This window comes from Theropithecus gelada, chromosome 2 (genome assembly GCF_003255815.1).
Source record: "Theropithecus gelada isolate Dixy chromosome 2, Tgel_1.0, whole genome shotgun sequence".
Taxonomy (NCBI): Eukaryota; Metazoa; Chordata; class Mammalia; order Primates; family Cercopithecidae; genus Theropithecus; species Theropithecus gelada.
The window spans coordinates 94,867,768-94,886,875 of NC_037669.1; the positions used below are offsets into that span (position 1 = coordinate 94,867,768).

Here is a 19,108-nt window from a genome sequence, read left to right on the forward strand (position 1 = left end):
GGGCAAAAGAGCAAACCCCCGTATAAAAAAAAAAAAAAAAAAAAAAAATAAGTACATAGAGACAAAATATGGGACAAAAGTACCTTAGACCTAAAAACTTTAATAAACCAAAGGTCCATTTCCTTATCCATTATTCCTGCCTGTGTTAGGGGTTTGGAGAGAAGGGCACCACTTAATTATTTCTTCTTTTTCTTGAGACAGGGTTTCACTCTGTCACCCAGGCAGAAGTACAGTGGCACAATCTCGGCTCACTGCAACCTCCACCTCCTGGGTTCAAGCGATTCTCCTGCCTCAGCCTTCCAAGTAGCGGGGACTCTAGGTGCCCACCACCACCCCCGGCTAATTTTTGTATTTTTAGTAAAGACAAGGTTTCACCGTGTTGGCCAGGCTGGTCTCGAACTCCTGACCTCAGGAGATCTGCCTGCCTTGGTCTCCCAAAGTGCTGGGATTACAGGCATGAGTCACCATACCCAGTCTTAATTATTTCTTTTTAAAAAATTATTAATTGAAAAATCATAATTGTATTTATGGAATACAGTGTGATATTTTGATATATGTACACAATGTAGAATAATTAAGCTAATAAAACATTTTTTGTGGTGATAAATTTACTCTTTCAGTTATCTTGAAATACACAAAACATTATGACTGATTAGAGTCACCCTCCTGTGCAGATCTCAAAACGTGACCAACTAGAGTCACCCTCCTGTGCAGATCTCAAAACGTATTCCTGCGTCTAGTGGAAACTTTGTACTCCTGACAGGACTTCCCATTCCCTTGCTCCACCCCTACCCCTCCAGCCTCTGGTAACTATCATTCTACTCTCTACTTCTATGAATTCACCGTTTTTTAGGATTCCACATATAAGTGAGATCACATGGTATTTGCCTTTCTGTGCCTGGATTATTTCACTTAGCATAATGTCTTCTAGATTCATCCCTGTCATTCCCAAATGACAGAATTTTATTGTTTTTTGAAGCTGAATACTATTCCATTGTGTATATACTCCACATTTTCCTAATTCATTCGTCCGCTGATGGACACTTAGGTTGATTCCACATCTTGGCTACTGTGAATAGTACTGCAGTTAACATGGGTGTACAGATATCCCTCCGACACACTGATTTCAATTCCTTTGGATATACTCCCAGAGGTGGGATTGCTGGATCATATCGTAGTTCTATTTTTCATTTTCTGAGGAACCTCCATACTGTTTTCCATAATGGCTATAGCAATTTACATTTCTACCCACAGTGTACACAGGTTCTGGAAGGGTTCCACTTAAAATAACAGGTAGAAAGGACCAAGTACTGTTTAGGAATGTAGACAGTTCATTCAAGAGGCATCTCCCCACTCCAGACAAACCACGCACAACTAAAACTGTATGAAATATAAAAAAAAAAAAGTAGAAAAAGAGCACCCCATATCCCTCCACCTCTGTCTCTTGTCCCTGGCAAACCTCAGAGGATTTGGAAGAAGTGAACACTTGGTACTGCAGATTGCAAGAACAAATAGGACTGTATTTTCTTATCGACATTTCCCACATGGCCTGGCATCTCTCAGGTTCTAGGTCACAAAATACAATGAGGAAGGTGTGTTCCTAAGAGGTTTGCACATCATAATAAAACCCAGGCATCGAATGAAAGACAAAACAAAACAAAAACAAAAAAAGCAAAACACAAAGGCAATTTCTCCCTCTAGTGAAAGACTTGGGGGAAAGGGGAAAAACACCAAAAGAAACAGTGTCTCAAAAGATGCATCAGCTGTGAGAATCCACAGGATTTCTTTCTAGAACTCTAATCCACCTCAGCCACAGAGTTGCAGATTCAGGCTCAGACTTTCCAAGAGCGGTTAAATTAGGAGTCATCAAAATCCAGGGCCCTGGGGCTCAGGGAGCACAGCACCTGTAACTCCTTGAAGCCCTGGAGTTGCTTCCTAAATCCCTTTGCTCAGGTCTCCTCTCTTGGACAACTGTCTCTGTCAATAGCTTCCCTCATCCAGCAATCCTGGATTTCCACATTTTGAACATTTACTTGGATGAACATGCTGATTTTTAAGCAAGCACAGCCTTATGAATAGGATATAATTTCTGGGCAACTTCACTGACTCTATTCATTTCCCTGGTTGGCATTTATGTTATCTATCACCTACTGAAGCCAATTCCATGTTCCTTTGTAGTTAACTAGCCTTATTTGTAAAATAAAGTCAAGCCTGTATTGAAATGAACCTTAAATTAACACTGAAATCATTAAAACACTTGCAAACACACTGAGCTCTGGGTAGATTTTACCCACTGCTTCCCTCGCAATAGTTATCTGGGAATATTACAGAATTGGACATTCCAAAGAAGGTAATTTCCCTGCTTATTAAAGGGTTAAACATTAGGACTAATATTTTTTGCTTCAGTGATTTGTGGGAAGCTTTTAGGAAGCATTTTAGAAATGCACCTCATAACACAATTACAAACACAAAGGAGCCATGTTCATAAAGGGTCAAATCTGCACAGTGATTAGTCAGAGCAGGGATTTTTGTCTCTTCTCTCTACTCTTCTTTGCCATTACGCTCTTGGAGTTGTAGGTGACTTTGGGCTCCCTTGGGGATTATGTGGGCAGTATTCTCCTAATTTTGTGTTTATCAGCTTTCCTATCTGTGACACAGCAGCTGTGGGGCTTGCTGCCCCAGCCAGCCCTACTGTTTCAAACCCTCACGCCTCTTATCTCATTTTTACCATTTCTCCTCTTCCCTCAGATCCTCCTTGCCTTGCCTCCCTGCCTTGCCCTTCACACAGGTGCCTGTCCCTTCTAGATCACACCCACCATCAGCATCCTTTTGTCTTTTGGCCAGCATATCACTCCTCAGGCCCTTGTCTACTCTCCATTGTTTTCCCCGCCTCTCTCCTCAAGCTCTGCTTTTCTTTTCTTTCTTTTCTATTCTTTCTTTCTTTCTTTCTTTTTTTTTTAATACTATCAAAGACCTTTTCTGAATATACTGTCAGCTTCAGGTTCCAGAAGGCTAGTAAAATATATATTTTAGGGTACTGATTTTTTTTAAGGTCTATTAGCTTCCTTCTTGACAAAGCATGCTTAACTAAGGAACATCACATAGGTCTTATAAAGTAGCACTCAAAATCAATCTTGCTCCATTCCATCCAGAATGGGCCTGAATTCGGACTAAGTCCAGGGGGAGCCCACAAAGCTACCGTTTGTTACTGTCACTACATTCCAAAGCCACAAGGAGGCACAGTGGAAGAGGTGCCAGTATGTAGCAATTCTTTCAGTATGCTTCCTGAAGCCAAGGCCACACTGCAAACTTAGCTTTACCTAATGGGTAAATTAGCACCATCACTAGCTGCTATTAAATTCATGTAGACAGCTAAAGACAGACTCATAAATTAGGGGACTCGCTATCATTCCCTAGAATGTCCAAGCATAATAAACCATTATTCTTTCTAATAACTATATCCACCATCCAAGGCTAAATACCAGCACAAGACTGATAATCAACGAGTACCATACAGGAAAAATAACTTTGAAGAGAGATCAACAGGACTCCAGATAAGCAACTCCAGACAAAAAATGCACAAGGAACTAGAAAAGCAAGAACAAACCAAACCCAAAATTAGTAGAAGGAACGAAATAATAAAGATCAGAGTAGAAGTAAATGAAATTGAGACTGAAAAAAAAAAAAGACCAACAAAATAAAAAATTTCGTTTTTGAAAAGTCACAAAATCAACAAATTTTTACCTAGACTAGGAAAAAAAGAGCCAAATAAATAAAATCAGACAGAAAAAGAAACATTACAACTTTTACCACAGAAATACAAAGGATCATTAGAGACTATCATGAACAACTATACATCAACAAATGGGAAAACCTAGAAGAAATGGATGAATTCCTGACACACACACAACCTACCAAGATCGAACCATGAAGTAATCAAAAACCTGAATAGAACAAGTAATGAGTTCACAGGAGTAATATAAAGTCTTCCATCAAAGAAAAGACCAGGACCTGATGGATTCACTGCTGAATTCTAACTAATACCCATTCTTCTCAAACTCTTCTAGAAAGAGGTAATTCTTCCAGACTCATTCTATAAAGCCAGCATTACCCTGATATCTAAACCAGACAAAGACATAAGAAAAAAGAAAGCTATAGGCCAATATCCCTAATAAATAGAGATGCAAAAATCCTCAACAAAATAGTAGTAAACAGAATTCAACAACACATTAAAAAGATCATTCACTGTGATCAACAGGGATTCATCTCAGGGATGCAAGGATGGTTCAACATACACAAATAAACAAATGTCATGTCATATGACAAAACCAAGGACCAAAACACATAATTTCCATAGATGCTAAAAAAGCATTCAATAAAATTCAACATACTTCGTGATAAAAATAAAAATAAAACACCTCAACAAATCAGGTATAGTAGGAACATACCTCAACACAATAAAGGCCATATATGACAAGCCTATAGCTAATATCACACTGAATGGGAACAAATTGAAAGCCTTTCCACTAAGATCTGGAACAAGACAAGGATTACCACTTTCAACACTTTTATTCAACATAGTACTGGAAGTCCTAGCCAGGGCAAGGAGGCAAGAGAAAGAAATAAAGGGCAACTAAACTCGAAAGGAAGAAGTCAAATTATTCTTGTTTGTAGATAACATGATTTTATATTTAGAAAAACCTAAAGATTCTAACCAAAAAACTTAGACTCGATAAATAAATTAAGTAAAGTTGCAGGATACAAAATCAACACACAGAAATCAGCAGCATTTCTATATGTGAACAATGATCAATCTGAAAAAGAAATCAAGCAAGTAATCCTATTTATAAGAACTACAAATAAAATACCTAGGAATAAATTTAAGCTAGGTGAAATATCTCTAAGGAAAACTATAAAACATTGATGATAGAAATTGAAAAGGACACACAAAAAGTGGAAAAATATACTATGTTCATGAACTGGAAGAATTAATATTGTTAAAATGCACATACTACACAAAGTGATGCACAGATTCAATGCAATTCCTATCAAAATATCAATGACATTCTTTACAGAAATAGAAAAACAACCCTAAAATCTGTATGGAACCACAAAAGACCCTGAATAGCCAAAGCAATCCTGAGCAAAAACAGAACAAAGCTGAAAGCATCACACTACCTGATTTCAAATTATACTAAAAAACTATAGTAACCCAAACAGCATGGTACTGGCATAAAAGGAGACACACAGACCAATGAAATGAAACAGAGAACCCCGATATAAATCCATGCACTTATACAGTCAACTCATTTTTGACAAAGGTTCTAAGAACATACATTGGGGAAAAGACAGTCTCTTTAATAAATGTTGCTGGGAAAACTGGATATCCATATACAGAGGAATGAAACGAAATCCCCATTTTTTACCACATAAAAAAATAAACTCAAAATAGATTAAAGACTTAAATGTAAGACCAAAAACTATGAAACTACTAGAACAAAACATTAGGGAAATGCTACAGGACATTGGATTGGGCGAATATTTTTTTGGGGTAAGACCACAAAAGCACAAGCAGTAAAAGCAAAAATAGACAAATGGGATTACATCAAGCAAAAAAGCTTCTGCATAGCAAAGGAAACAATAAACAAAATGAAGAGATAGCCTATAGAAGGGGAAAAACATTTGCAAATTATTCATCTGACGAGGGATTAATAACCAGAATATATAAGGAATCCAAACAACTCAATAGCAAAAAACAAAAATCCAAACACTCCAATTAGCAAGTGGGCAAAAGACCTGTATAGACATTTCTCAAAAGAAGACATACAAATGGCTAAAAAGTATATGAAAAAAAAAAAAGTTTAACATCATTAATCATCAGGGAAGTGCAAATCAAAACCACAATGAAACATAATTTCACTCAGTTAAAATGGCTTCTGTTAAAAGACGGAGTAATGGATGTTGGTGAGAATATGGAGAAAGGGGAACCCTCATACACTGTATGAAAAACAGTAAGGAGGTTCCTCGTAAAATTAAAAATAAAACTAACATATGATTCAGCAATCCTACTGCTGGGTATATATCCAAAGGAAATGAAATCAGTATTATCGAAGAGATACCTGCACTCCTGTGCTTATTGTGGCACTATTCACAATAGACAAGATATCCAATCAACCCAAGTGTCCATCAGTGGATTAATGGATTTTAAAAATGTGGTATATACACACTATGGAATATTATTCATCCATAAAAAAGAATAAAGTCCTCTCATTTACATTAACATGAATGGAACTGGAGGTTACCATGTGACATAAGCCAGGCACAGAAAGACAAATATCAAATGTTCTCACTTATATGTGAGAGCTTAAAAAAGTGGATCTCATGGAAGTAGAGTGTAGAATAGTGGCGGCCAGGGACTAGGAAAGGAAGGGGAGAGAGGGGGGATAAAAAGACAGTGGTTAATGGGTACAAAAACACGGTTAGATAAAAGGAATAAGTTCTAGCATTTGATAATATAGTAGGGAAATTATAGTTAAAAATAATTTATTGTATGTTTCAAAATATTTAGAAGAAATCTATTTCCAACACAAAGAAAAGATAAATGTTTGAGGTGATGGATATCCCAATTACCCTGATTTGATCATGACACATTGTATACATGTATCAAATATCACATGTAAAATATGTACAACTATGATGTATTAATCAAAAAAAAAAAAAAAACCCACAACAACAAAACCCTCTAAAACTACATCGACGGAATAGAACTTTTTAAAAAAGAGTTTTAAGAAAATGTTTTTCAAAAGGTGAAATTAATGTTCTACCAAGTAGAGGTCTTTATGTTCATATTTGCAGCTGAAAATACTTTGCTTTGTAAAAGCAACAGCGGATTCTTTTTGCAACAGAACTGAACATTTGGTGGACAGTGCTTGTTAAGAACAAAAGACTTAAACACTCCAGCTATGTTTAGTAATGCTCTGCTCAAATACCATTCCTAAATGCTCATTTACCTGAGTTATTTTGGTTAAATATGCTTTACAAAGTATATTTCTAAAGTCGGTTAACTTTAAAGTTTATTCTAAAAATTTGTATTTTGAAATAAACCACAGAAATAGAAGGCTAATAGCAATGTTTTCTGTTTCAAGGCCAATTTGAAAATAGCTATCCAATAAAAGGAGATTGCTGTGGTCTGAATGTGTCCCCCAAAGTTCATGTGTTGGAAACTTAATCCCTAATGCAACAGTGTTAAGAGGTGGGACATTTCAGAGGTGATTAGGTCATAAGGCCTCTGCTCTCATGAATAAATTGATGTTGCTATCACGAGTGTAGGTTAGTTATCAAGAGTGGGCTTGTTATAAAAGTGAGTTCAGCTGGGCATGGTGGCTCACGCCTGTAATCTCAGCACTTTGGGAGGCCGAGGCGGGCACATCACCTGAGGTTGGGAGTTCGAGACTAGTCTGACCAACATGGAGAAACCCCGTCTCTACTAAAAATACAAAAATTAGCTGGGCGTGGTGGTGCATGCCTGTAATTCCAGCTACTCAGGAGGCTGCGGCAGGAGAATTGCTTGAACCTGGGAGGCGGAGGTTACAGTAAGCCGAGATCACACCATTGCACTCCAGCCTGGGCAACAACAGCAAGACTCTGTCTCAAATTAAAAAAAAAACACAAAAACAAAAAAACAAAAAAAACCAGTGAGTTCGGCTCCCCCTTGCTCCCTCCCTCACTCTCACTCTCTCTTGCCCTCTCACCTTCCACTGTAGGATGATGCAGCAAGAAGGCCCTTGCCAGAAGCCGGCACCTTGATATTGGACTTCCCAGCCTCCAGAACTATGAGGAAATACATTTCTGTTGTTTATAAATTACCCAGTCTCAAGTATTCTATTGTAGCAGCACAAACCAACTAAGACAGAGAGCTACCTGGAAAAAAACCAAGACTAAATCCTGCCCAAGCAGCAGTGTGGGGGTGGAGGCAACCTAGCAGGCCCTCCCAGCCAGAGCTGACTGGGAGCAGCCTAGTGTGGATTTCTCCATCTGGTCATGTGTTTTGGTCTTTCCCTCATAAACACCATCTCTTTTTAGTCAAAAAGCCAATATTTGTTAAAGAATAGAACACTATTTTTTACCTCAGTTCTTTCCTCTCTCTTTTGCCTTACCCCAGTAGGCTGATGAGCTCAAAGGGTCCTCTTGTCTCACCATCTTGATACTTGAGTAACTGGGACTAATTTTTTCCTACTTTTTGTAGAGACAGGGTCTCACTGTGTTGCCCAGGCTGGTCTTGAACTCCTGGCCTCCAGCAATCCTCCTGTGTGAATCTCCCAAAGTTCTGGGATTACAGATGTGAGCCACTGTGCCCAGCTCTGACTTTTTAAACACTATTTAATTTTAATTATTTTAAACTTAAATTCACATGTGGCTAGTGGCTATCATCCTGGACAGTTCTATGTCACACTATGATGCCCTTGGCTCATCTCCTACCATTCCAAGTCTTATCTACCATTATTGAGCTCCCACCATAACAAACACTTCCATTTCTCAGGAGACCACTGTGATCGCTGTTCTTTAACTATTACCTTTAATCTTTCCAAGAACCCTGTGTCTTCATCCATTTTCTGCTACTGTAACAGAATAACACAGACTGGATAATTTATTAATAGAAGTTTATTTGGCTGATTCTGGAGGTCAGGAAGTCCAAGAGCATGGTGCCAACATCTGCAAGGGCCTCTGTGCTGCATTATCCCATGGCAGTAAGTAGAACAGCAAGTAAGTGTATGACACACACACACAGAGAATTTGGCTGAACTCATCCTTTTATTGGGAGCTCATTCCCACAATAATAACATTAATCCATTTATTAGGACAGGGCTCTCATGACCCACTGACTTCTTAAAGGTTCCTCTTCTTAAACCCATCACGATGGCAATTAAATTTCAACATGAGTTTTGGAGGGGACATCCAAACCATAGTACCCCACAAGGAAAATGTGCCCACTCCCATTCAGCAGATACAAAACCATGTTTCCTAGAGGTTAAGTTACCCAGCTGGTCACACAGCTGGGAGAGGGAGCTGAGCTAGGATTTGAGAAGCTGTATTCTTTCTTCTTACACCCCCTCCTTGATCTCATTACAGGAACCAGAGAGCAGGTTATGTGGTAAGAATTCAAGGGTGAAAGAAGCCCAGACCCTGTCTTGATGACACTAAACTGAACTAGGAAGTAGTCACTTTCTGGGTCTGCTGTGACTGAATTTATGAACTTGAGGTAGCATTCATTTAACTGCTACTGTGCAAACAGGGTTTACTTGCTTCTTATTTAACAATGATGTATCCTAAAGATATTCACTAAATTTTAAAAGTGCAGCTAATTTTAACTTACCTCCTTTTGATAGGCCAGCCCAGCCTCATACAGTTTAACAAAGAGATACTGAGTCCACTTGTAGTAATCTGGCAAGCACGTAGTTATTTCCTGCCAACAAAGAAGAAAAATAATGTACAGGCCATTATACACATCCCCGCTGCCATGCATGCATCAGTCTTGCAACTGAATTTTGAAAAGTAATGAAATCACAAAAATATTTATCAGCTCAAAATATTTTCACCAATTGTAAAGTAAGGAGAGCTGCAATTTAATATGGAAAGATATGTTATTGAAATGCCACCTACACCTTTCTGAGGGCATGTTCAATGAGAAACTCAACGTCAAGTCTTTTGCACACCTCCTGCCCACTCATCTATGGCACTAACAAGTGAATTACGTTGTACAAAATTGGGTATTAATATTTTTGTCACACAAACATACACGGGGGCCCTGATGCTTATTCACAAACGTAGTTCATTTTGAAAGCAATCACAAAATTCAAGAGGAATATTTGCCTGCCTCAGTATGATCCTCATTTGAAAATACATCTTGTGTTTCCGCACATAACTGGGGCTTTGTGGCTCCTTTAGACTCCGTATATTCCACTTATTCCATTATGTGAATCGGGCCGTTGTCTACTTAGGAAGAACAATTAAAAACATTAAACTTAGTAAGAAACCACTTGGTTTATATTTCCAAGTCTAAATCAAAGGTTCCCAAAATTTACTTTCTGTCCTAAAAACACATTTGTTATAGAATTCTGAAAAACACAATTTATGGTTGATAAAGTCAAATAAACACAAAACCTCTACACTGTCACGTTTCTTTTCTAGTGCTCTTTAAATGTTTCAAATGATTCCGTTTGTAACAGACTTTATTTTTAAGAGACAGAAGTCTTGCTCTGTCGCCAAGGCTGAAGTGCAGTGGTATGATCATGCCTCACTGTAGTCTCAAAATCCTGGGCTCAAACAAACCTCCCTCCTCAGCCTCCCCAGTAGCGGAGACTACAGGTGTGTGCCACCATGCCTTGTAATAAACTTTTGATAGAAGGCATACTTTTACCAAAAGTGCAAACAACTCAGTCTTCCTTAAGGTGAATAAATGAGACAGCTTCAAACGCGGACTTTGGGCATGTGGTAGAAACTAAGCAAGGTGTCAGGTAAACATCTGTGCTCCCAGTGGGCTGTTTTTCTTATGTAAGATTCGTGAGTCCTTCTTTGTGCTGTTTTATAAAAGTAGCAGAGTAATAACTATTAGAAAACAATTCTTTTAAAGGGAAAATAACTCAACTCTGACTATTGGCTCTACCTTCCCACTTCAAGGCAACTAGTGAACCACCAGCCAGTCAGAGGCTTTGCCCACATTGTAGCTATCTGCCTAGGCCAGCTTCCACAACACAAGAGCCATAATTTCTGAGGCACACATACGATGCAGCCTTCTCTGGCTTCCAGCTTCACAGATGTCTACAGGAGCGTCATGCACAAAGATCTTCATCAACTCAAGAACCTAACCAGCACTCTGCCAATGGGCTTGCTTCCCCAAACCTCCAAATTCATCCTTATCCATCATCTTTTCCTCCCCAGCTACCCCTCCAGCTAGCATGGCACAGAACTTGTTCTCCTCAGTTTTCTAGACAAGCAACTTAAAAACTTCCATTGTTAACGAAACCCAGGGCAAGAGCTACATTTGGTCTATTTCATTGGCTCATTGTTGTATGCTCAGGTCCTGGCACATTGAGGCACCCAAAATTGTTGTTGAAGGAAGAATAAAGTAGAGATATGAACTATTGCACATTGAATCAAGTTTGATTCCTTCATGTAGGTTTCACAACAAAATTCAAATTATTACATTGTGGTCCCCAAGATGAACTGGGATAGGGGATGTGGGTAAGGGGTAGAGGTAGCATAGAAAAAATATTCCCAAGACTTGGTCATTGTGGATATATCTTTTTATTTTTAAAAAATCTTTACCCACTAGAGGTTTAAAGAAGTGTGTGAAATAATTTTGAGAAAATAATGAGAATTGTTAAATCTAAGGGATAGAGGTTCAATATTTTATTTTCTCTATTTTTCTATTATTTGAGTTGTTCATATCAAAATTCTTTTAGTAAATATGTAACACATTATATATTATATATGTAATATATATACAACATATTTTATATATACACACATATATAAAATATACAAGTATGTGTTTTTTTCTCTAAGCCCGTGAATCTGCTTCTACAGAGTGACAGCAAAAATTACACAGCCATGAAACAGCATTGTTATCTTCATTTAGATTGATGGTTCTGAAAATCGCTTTTACCTAAAGTAGAAAAAAGAGGATGATCTAGTCAGGAAAAACAATGATCTTCATCCAACCAAGCGTTAGCCTACTTTCAGTCAAACCTGTAACGAGAGGGCATTCTCTTTGGAAGTGTCAGCTCCGAGGTAAAGGGAGGGGTGGGGAATTACAGGCCCCTGCTTTCACCCTGGCTTCCAATATGGGTCTGATCTATTTATTTATGTTACATTTCTGCACATGTCATTTGAAGAAAAAGCAACCTCAACTGCTAAAAGAGTATAGCCTGAAAACCACTGCGCCAGGACCATTATTCCAATCACTGGCGGTTTCATTTCCAGGCATATACACAGCACTCAAAAGTTCCATCGTACTGAAGTGTGTGACTCACCTGCCCAGAGGAGGCTGGGAGTGCCCTGAGGAAGACACTGTGCTCCTGTCCCTTTTATTCCCATCTGCTGCACACAGGGCCCAGCCACCGACTGACCCTCAGTAATGTCCACTCCATGAAGAAATGCCAGAACAGACACTCGCAAGGCTCACTAGGAGCTCAGTCTCACACGGATCATAAATACGGTTGGGAACAGACATCACTTAGAAATACATCTCCTGAAAGTCATAGAGCCCTCTGGAACCTTCCCTGATTTGCTCATTAAAACAAAGCAAAACAAAAACAGCTATTTTGAGTCTTCTAATGCTTTATCTCAATCAAAATAATCAAAGCCATCTTTCTGAAATTAAACTGCTGAAAAGATTTATTTTAGTCAACTGGCTAGAAATCAAGAGTCTATTTTCATATTTTCACTGGGAAGTGCCTATTCAAAACCCAGTTCTGTAGACAAGGGTCTTCTTGGGGTCTCAATACCCACAGAGGTGATGTTAATAGTCCTTTCTTCCCTTCTGTAAAGCAAGAGAGCTCAACTGGGAAAATTTTATTACCCAGAGACCATCTGGCACTGACTGGAGACATTTTTGTTTGTCACAACTCAGGTGTGTATGTTGTGTGTGTGCTACTGGCATCTAGTGGATAGAGGCCAGGGATGCTGCTTTAAAAACCTGTAGTGAACAAGACAGTCCCCAGAACAAAATAATCACCCAGTCCCAAATGTCAATCAACAGCGCCAAGGTGGAGGAACCCCGATCCATGAATTCAGATTTCTTCAGTCTGAGTTATAATCACAGACTGATTAAAGAAGCATCAATCAAACAGCTCTCTGGTGGCCATTCTATACATACTGATAACTTGTTAAACATCAATGGGCAAAAGTGGAAACATGGGGGCGGTTAAGTGAGTTTCCCTTCTCCATCGGGGGTAGCCCCATCTCTGCTGAGCACGACTTGCAGTGCACACAGGAATGCTGCATGATGCGACCACCAAGCCTTCTACCAACTCAGAGACCAACCAGAGGAAGGGACATGTCAAGTCTGGGGTTGCAGGCAGATAAAATTCTGAAACTCTATTATGCGTGCATAATGCTATTCACTGGTAATAAGTGGTTGATTTTACTATCTAAATTTTAAATCATTTAATATGCCTCCAAGTAGTTGTCTGACTTGGAAAATCTACATAATAAATTTGTGTAATAAATTTCCTATTTTGAAGTTACAGATGCATACAGTTTTTCTTGATACATGAGTTTATCCCTTCCCATAAAATAGTTGTTGAACAAATAAATGTTTAAAGATCATCCATGAGAATCTGCCCCACAGCACCCAAATTCCAGACGGAACCCTGCCTGCAACTCCAAGTGGGAATCCAGAGTCTGTGGGGTAGGGCTTCCTGTTGCTCACATCTGCCCACAAGCTGTGGGATAGCACCAACTGGTAAGAGTCCTTAGGGAGACCACCACAGAAGTCAAATAACAAGTTAAAGGCGTTTCCTTCGGCCCGTTTTTCCAATAAGCCAACGCCTACGTTAATGCACCATTGTTTTTAATACTAAAGTCAGGCAATTCAAAGTTATAGCTACAAAAGCACTGGCAATTCAGCCACACTCCACATAAATCTATATAAAAGTGTCAACTTTTATATCTTCCTGAGCTCTAGAAAGTGCAATCTAGCTGCCAAGAGACCAAATTTACGAGTCTGGGATTCCAACTAGAATTGTTCCTCTAAGCTGCATTTCTACATTCTATAATACCTGGTTTTTGGCATTAAAAATATTTTGCACATTCACAAGCAACCACAGAGCCCAACACACAACCTGAGTTCTCTGAGAACACAAGTGAGGCTCAAAATACCATCTTTTGAGACCTGCCGCCCATACCTCAATGACTGCACAAATTAACAACTAAGCCAGTCTGGCCAGCAGCTCCTGAGACATAGCGATTCATCAATGATAAAGTCCAAGAAGATTGAGCCATGGAGGCCTATACTATTCCTGCTATAAAATAACACTTGGTCTGTAAAGGAAAAATCACAGCACTTGGCCACCTTCCATGTACCCCACTGAAGTCTCCTCAGGCTCACACTCCTTGCTCCAGGAAAAGAGCCTGGGAGAGCGTGACCTCAGGAAAGACCCTGAAGCCATCTGACTTGGGTCTAAGTCCTCGCATCACTAGTTTGTGGCCACGCCACATTTCCCTATTAGAAAACAGAAGCAATGAAACACATCTAAGAGGGTTGCTGTGAGGTTAAAAGGCAATAATGTGTGCAAAGCATTAGGCTGGGCTTGCAAGAAAAATCAACAAGTACTGCATCCCTTGGCTTTACTCAGAGCGTGTGATGGCCCAGGTGCGATGGCTCACACCTGTAACCCCAGCACTTTGGGAGGCTGAGGGGGGCGGATTGCCTGAGGTCAGAAGTTAGAGACCAGCCTATCGACATGGTGAAACCCTGTCTCTACTAGAAATACAAAAAGTAGCCAGGCATGGTGGCATGTGCCGGTAATCCCAGCTACTTGGACGGCTGAGGCAGAAGAATCGCTTGAACCTGGAGGTAGAGGTTGCAGTGAGCCAAGATTGTGCCACTGCACTCCAGCCTGGGCAATACAGCAAGACTCTGTCTAAAAACAAAAAGAGCGTGTGATGGCAGGGGTGAGTGAGGCTGGCTTCATTACTATACCACTCAGAGGTGGGCTGATAGAGCCATCAGCCTACTGGGGTAAGGCACAAGGGAGAGGAAAGAACTGGGGTAAAAAACAGTGCTCTACTCCTTAACAAATATTGGCTTTTCGACTAAAAAGAGATGGTGTTTATTAGGGAAAGACCAAAACACATGACCAGATGGAGAAATCCACACTAGGCTGCTCCCAGTCAGCTCTGGCCGGGAGGGCCTGCTAGGTTGCCTCCACCCCCACACTGCTGCTTGGGCAGGATTTAGTCTTGGTTTCTCGGTCCACTTGCATCTTTGACAGTGATTGGCCCTAGATTTCAGAACAGCTCATTCAAAGCCGTCATGTATTTCGTTGGCATCACAACCTCATGATATTTAGGTTAGCTACCAGGAATTTAACAAAACAAAACAAAACAAAAAACCGGAGGCAACATGTTTATCAAGTCAATCATCCGGCGGCCCTGTAAGCACATCAGAAAGGTGAGCAGCCACTGCACATCACAGTTTCCAGCAACAAGGCATCACTTCACCTCCCCAAGTCTCACTGTGAGCCTCCTGCCTTCAAAACAATGAGTCTTGGAAACAGGAGAGCTATTCACATGCTTTTTAAACAAACGATCTTTTCTATTGTGCACTTTTGTCATTTGCAACAGATCAAAAGGAAACATATGTTTAGTGATGGCTTTGTCTTTTATGCATTCCCAGGTCCTTTAATTCTAAACGGGAGGGGTTCTAAAAGCATAATACAGCTCAAAGGCAGAGAAACTAGCCTTGGCATTCCTATTGTGCAGCTTAAAAGAGAAAATAACAATCCAGGCTACATCAGATGATTCTCACTGATGATGGTTCAAGGTTCCAGTTCACAGCTCTGTACATCTGCTGTGTTGGAAGAGGGAAGAGAGAGGCTCATGAGAAAAATCTGCCAGAATCAGAACACTGATGGCCACTCTCCGCTGAGTCCTCTGTACTAAGCACTGGTTCTCAAACTTGGTTACACCTTGGAATTGAACTTTAAAAGTTACGAATGCCTAGGCCCCACCTCTAGAAATTTAACATGGGGCCAGGGTTGAAAACCACTGCAAAGAAGTTCCTCCCAAATACATCTCTTTCCCAGATACTGTGTGAAAGGCAGGGTCCTGTCCTGCCTTTATGTCTTCACAGAACCTAATGAAACAGACTTCAATAGGAGCTAAGAGCATGATTTGGTTAGTATGAAATTTCTATCAGGGTACTCCGACGACTGTGCTAAGGGGGATCTCTCATAAGCCTGCTCTTGATTCAAATCCTCCCTGCATGCCTCAGCCCCACCCCAACACAGATTCTCTTTAGTCCTTACATTCAATCCTGTGTTTTCACAAAACAAACTTAAAAAAACCAAAAAACAAAAACAGTAAAAAATAACAACTTTCAACCCACCTTCATGGCAACAGATACATAAACTTCATTAGGCAGCTGTGCTCAATGACCAGCTGTTTAAAAATGCCAGTTGGAACCTACAGAATGGGAGAAAATTTTTGCAATCTACTCATCTAACAAAGGGCTAATATCCAGAACCTACAAAGAACTCAAAAAAATGTACAAGAAAAAAAACAAACAACTCCATCAAAAAGTGGGCAAAGGATATGAACAGACACTTCTCAAAAGAAGACATTTATGCAGCCAACAGACACATGAAAAAATGCTCATCATCACTAGCCATCAGAGAAATGCAAATCAAAACCACAATGAGATACTATCTCACACCAGTTAGAATGGCAGTCATTAAAAAGTCAGGAAACAACAGGTGCTGGAGAGGATGTGGAGAAATAGGAACACTTTTACACTGTTGGTGAGACTGTAAACTAGTTCAACCACTATGGAAAACAGTGTGCTGATTCCTCAAGGATCTAGAACTAGAAATACCATTTGACCCAGCCATCCCATTATTGGGTATATACCCAAAGGATTATAAATCATGCTGCTATAAAGACACATGCACACGTATGTTTATTGTGGCACTATTCACAATAGCAAAGACTTGGAACCAACCCAAATGTCCATCAATGACAGACCGGATTAAGAAAATGTGGCACATATACACCATGGAATACTATGCAGCCATAAAAAAGGATGAGTTCGTGTCCTTTGTAGGGACATGGATGCAGCTGAAAACCATCATTCTCAGCAAACTATCGCAAGAACAGAAAACCAAACACCGCATGTTCTCACTCACAGGTGGGAACTGAACAATGAGATCACTTGGACACAGGAAGGGGAACATCACACACCGGGGCCTATTTTGGGGAGCGGGGAGCTGGGAGGGATAGCATTAAGAGATATACCTAATATAAATGACAAGTTAATGGGTGCAGCACACCAACATGGCACATGTATACGTATGAAACAAACCTGCACATTGTGCACATGTACCCTAGAACATAAAGTATAATTTAAATAAATAAATAAATAAAAAATAAAAATGCCAGTTGGCTGGGGGTGGTGGCTCACACCTGTAATCCCAGCACTTCGGGAGGCTGAGGCTGGTGGATCATGAGGTCAGGAGTTCAAGACCAGCCTGGCCAACACGGTGAAACCCTGTCTCTACTAAAACAAAAATTAGCTGGGCATGGTGGCAGGTGCCTGTAATCCCAGCTACCAGGAGGCTGAGGCAGGGAGTTGCTTGAACCCAGGAGGCAGAGGTTGCAGTGAGCCAAGATCACACCACTGCACCCCAGCCTGGGTAACAGAGTAAGACTCCGTCACAAAAAAAAAAAAAAAAAAAAAAAAAAAAGCCAAAGTTTCTGACAGGTCATTTCTCTTGCTAGAAGATAAATGATTCTTGAAGAGGAAGCTGTGGAAAACCTAATGAGAATGGCCTTCCCCTCCCACAACTCCCAACAGGGCTTCAACGGAGGAGGAAGTGGGGAACAGGGCTAGTTTCTCACTTAGATGCTCCTAAATGGTCCTCATGCAGGAGAGGGACAGAGAATGAAGCTCAGACACTCAGTACAGCCCTGACTTTGAGTCTGAATTAGCCCTTCCTGTATCTAACAAATCCCTCAGCAATTTACAAATGATAGGACACGTTGGGATCCAGCTCTAGGCTTCCCAAATTGCTCTTTCCCCCATCTTCTCATCGTTTTATTTTTTTTGTTTCTGTTTTTGTTTTTTGAGACAGTGCCTCACTCTGTCACCCAGGCTGGAGTGCAGTGGTGCGATCTCAGCTTACTGCAACCTCCCCCTCCCACGTTCAAGTGATTCTCGTGTCTTAGCCTCCTGAGTAGCTGGGATTACAAGAGCCCACCACCATGCCCGGCTAAATTTTTTTTTTTTTTTTTTTGGTATTTAGTAGAGACGGGGTTTCTCCATGTTGGCCAGGCTGGTCTCAAACTCCTGACCTCAGGTGATCTGCCTGCCTCAGCCTCCCAAAGTGCTGGGATCACAGTGGCATGCGCCACTGTGCCCAGCCCATCCTCTCATCTTTATACATTCTCATGTATAAAGCAGCGCTCACCATGCCTGCCTCTCAGACCATTCCCGCAGTGGTCTGAGAGGCAGGGATGGTGAGCGCTGCTTTATACACAAGGAAACTCACCCAAAGCTGCCCAGCTCCTGGGTGGCAGAAGCAAAACTAGTACCCAGGTCTCTGGATTCAGAGGGGCATCAAGCAGTGACATGGCACCATGGTAAGTGCAACCCAGCTATGACTGGACTGGCTTAAACATGTATGCTCTAAGGAGGTGCCAGTAACCAAGCAACATGAGTGAACTGGAGTACTCCTAGATAAAGGAACCGCATGGTGAATATTCTTTTAGGAATGACAACAGTAACAGTAACGGCTAATGCTTACCAGGGGCTGACAAAGTACTGGGTCCAGCGTTGGCAGTTGAGGGGCCTCTCATGTCCTTCTCATTACAATCCCAGGAGGTAGTTATTACCAAAAGTGGGCTTGACCTCTGAATTTCAAATTGCAATTTATCCCTAGCCCTCCTGCTCTCTCCCCTTACCCTAATCTACCTTTTTTTCTTTCCATACCACTTATAGCCTGCTGATACACTATATTATTTTCTTATTTATTATGTTTATTGTCTGTCTTAAACCCCTCCTGAGACTGTAAATGCTAAGGGCTCCCTGTGAAAGAAAGGGTTTTGTCTTTTTCTCCCCACTGATGTATTCCAAGTACTTAGGAGAGTGCCTGATACAAAGGATGCTTAATAAATGTTGTTGAATGAGTAAGTCGCCATTTCACTGATCAGAGAATTGAGATGCAAAGTAACTTGTTTAAGGTCACACAGACACTCAGAGGCAAAATTAGAATCCAAGCATAAGTGACCTAGTACTCGTACCACTACAAATGATTTCTTGTCATCTATAGGCCCAGTCAGCAGCTCTCTGCTAGATCACATAGCCACGTCTTCCTCCTTCCTGAACTGT

The 19,108-nt window shown here is 40.5% G+C and overlaps 1 protein-coding gene across 2 annotated transcripts in view; it reads right to left on the bottom strand.

Annotated features, from left to right (window-relative positions):
• LARS2 (leucyl-tRNA synthetase 2, mitochondrial) overlaps positions 1-19,108 on the bottom strand; it is a 160,333-nt gene that overhangs the window by 92,604 nt on the left and 48,621 nt on the right. For both annotated transcript variants that reach the window (XM_025376588.1, XM_025376589.1), the window contains one exon: positions 9,374-9,463. In XM_025376588.1, coding sequence (XP_025232373.1) covers positions 9,374-9,463 — 90 coding nt within the window. The remainder of the gene's footprint in view (positions 1-9,373; positions 9,464-19,108) is intronic.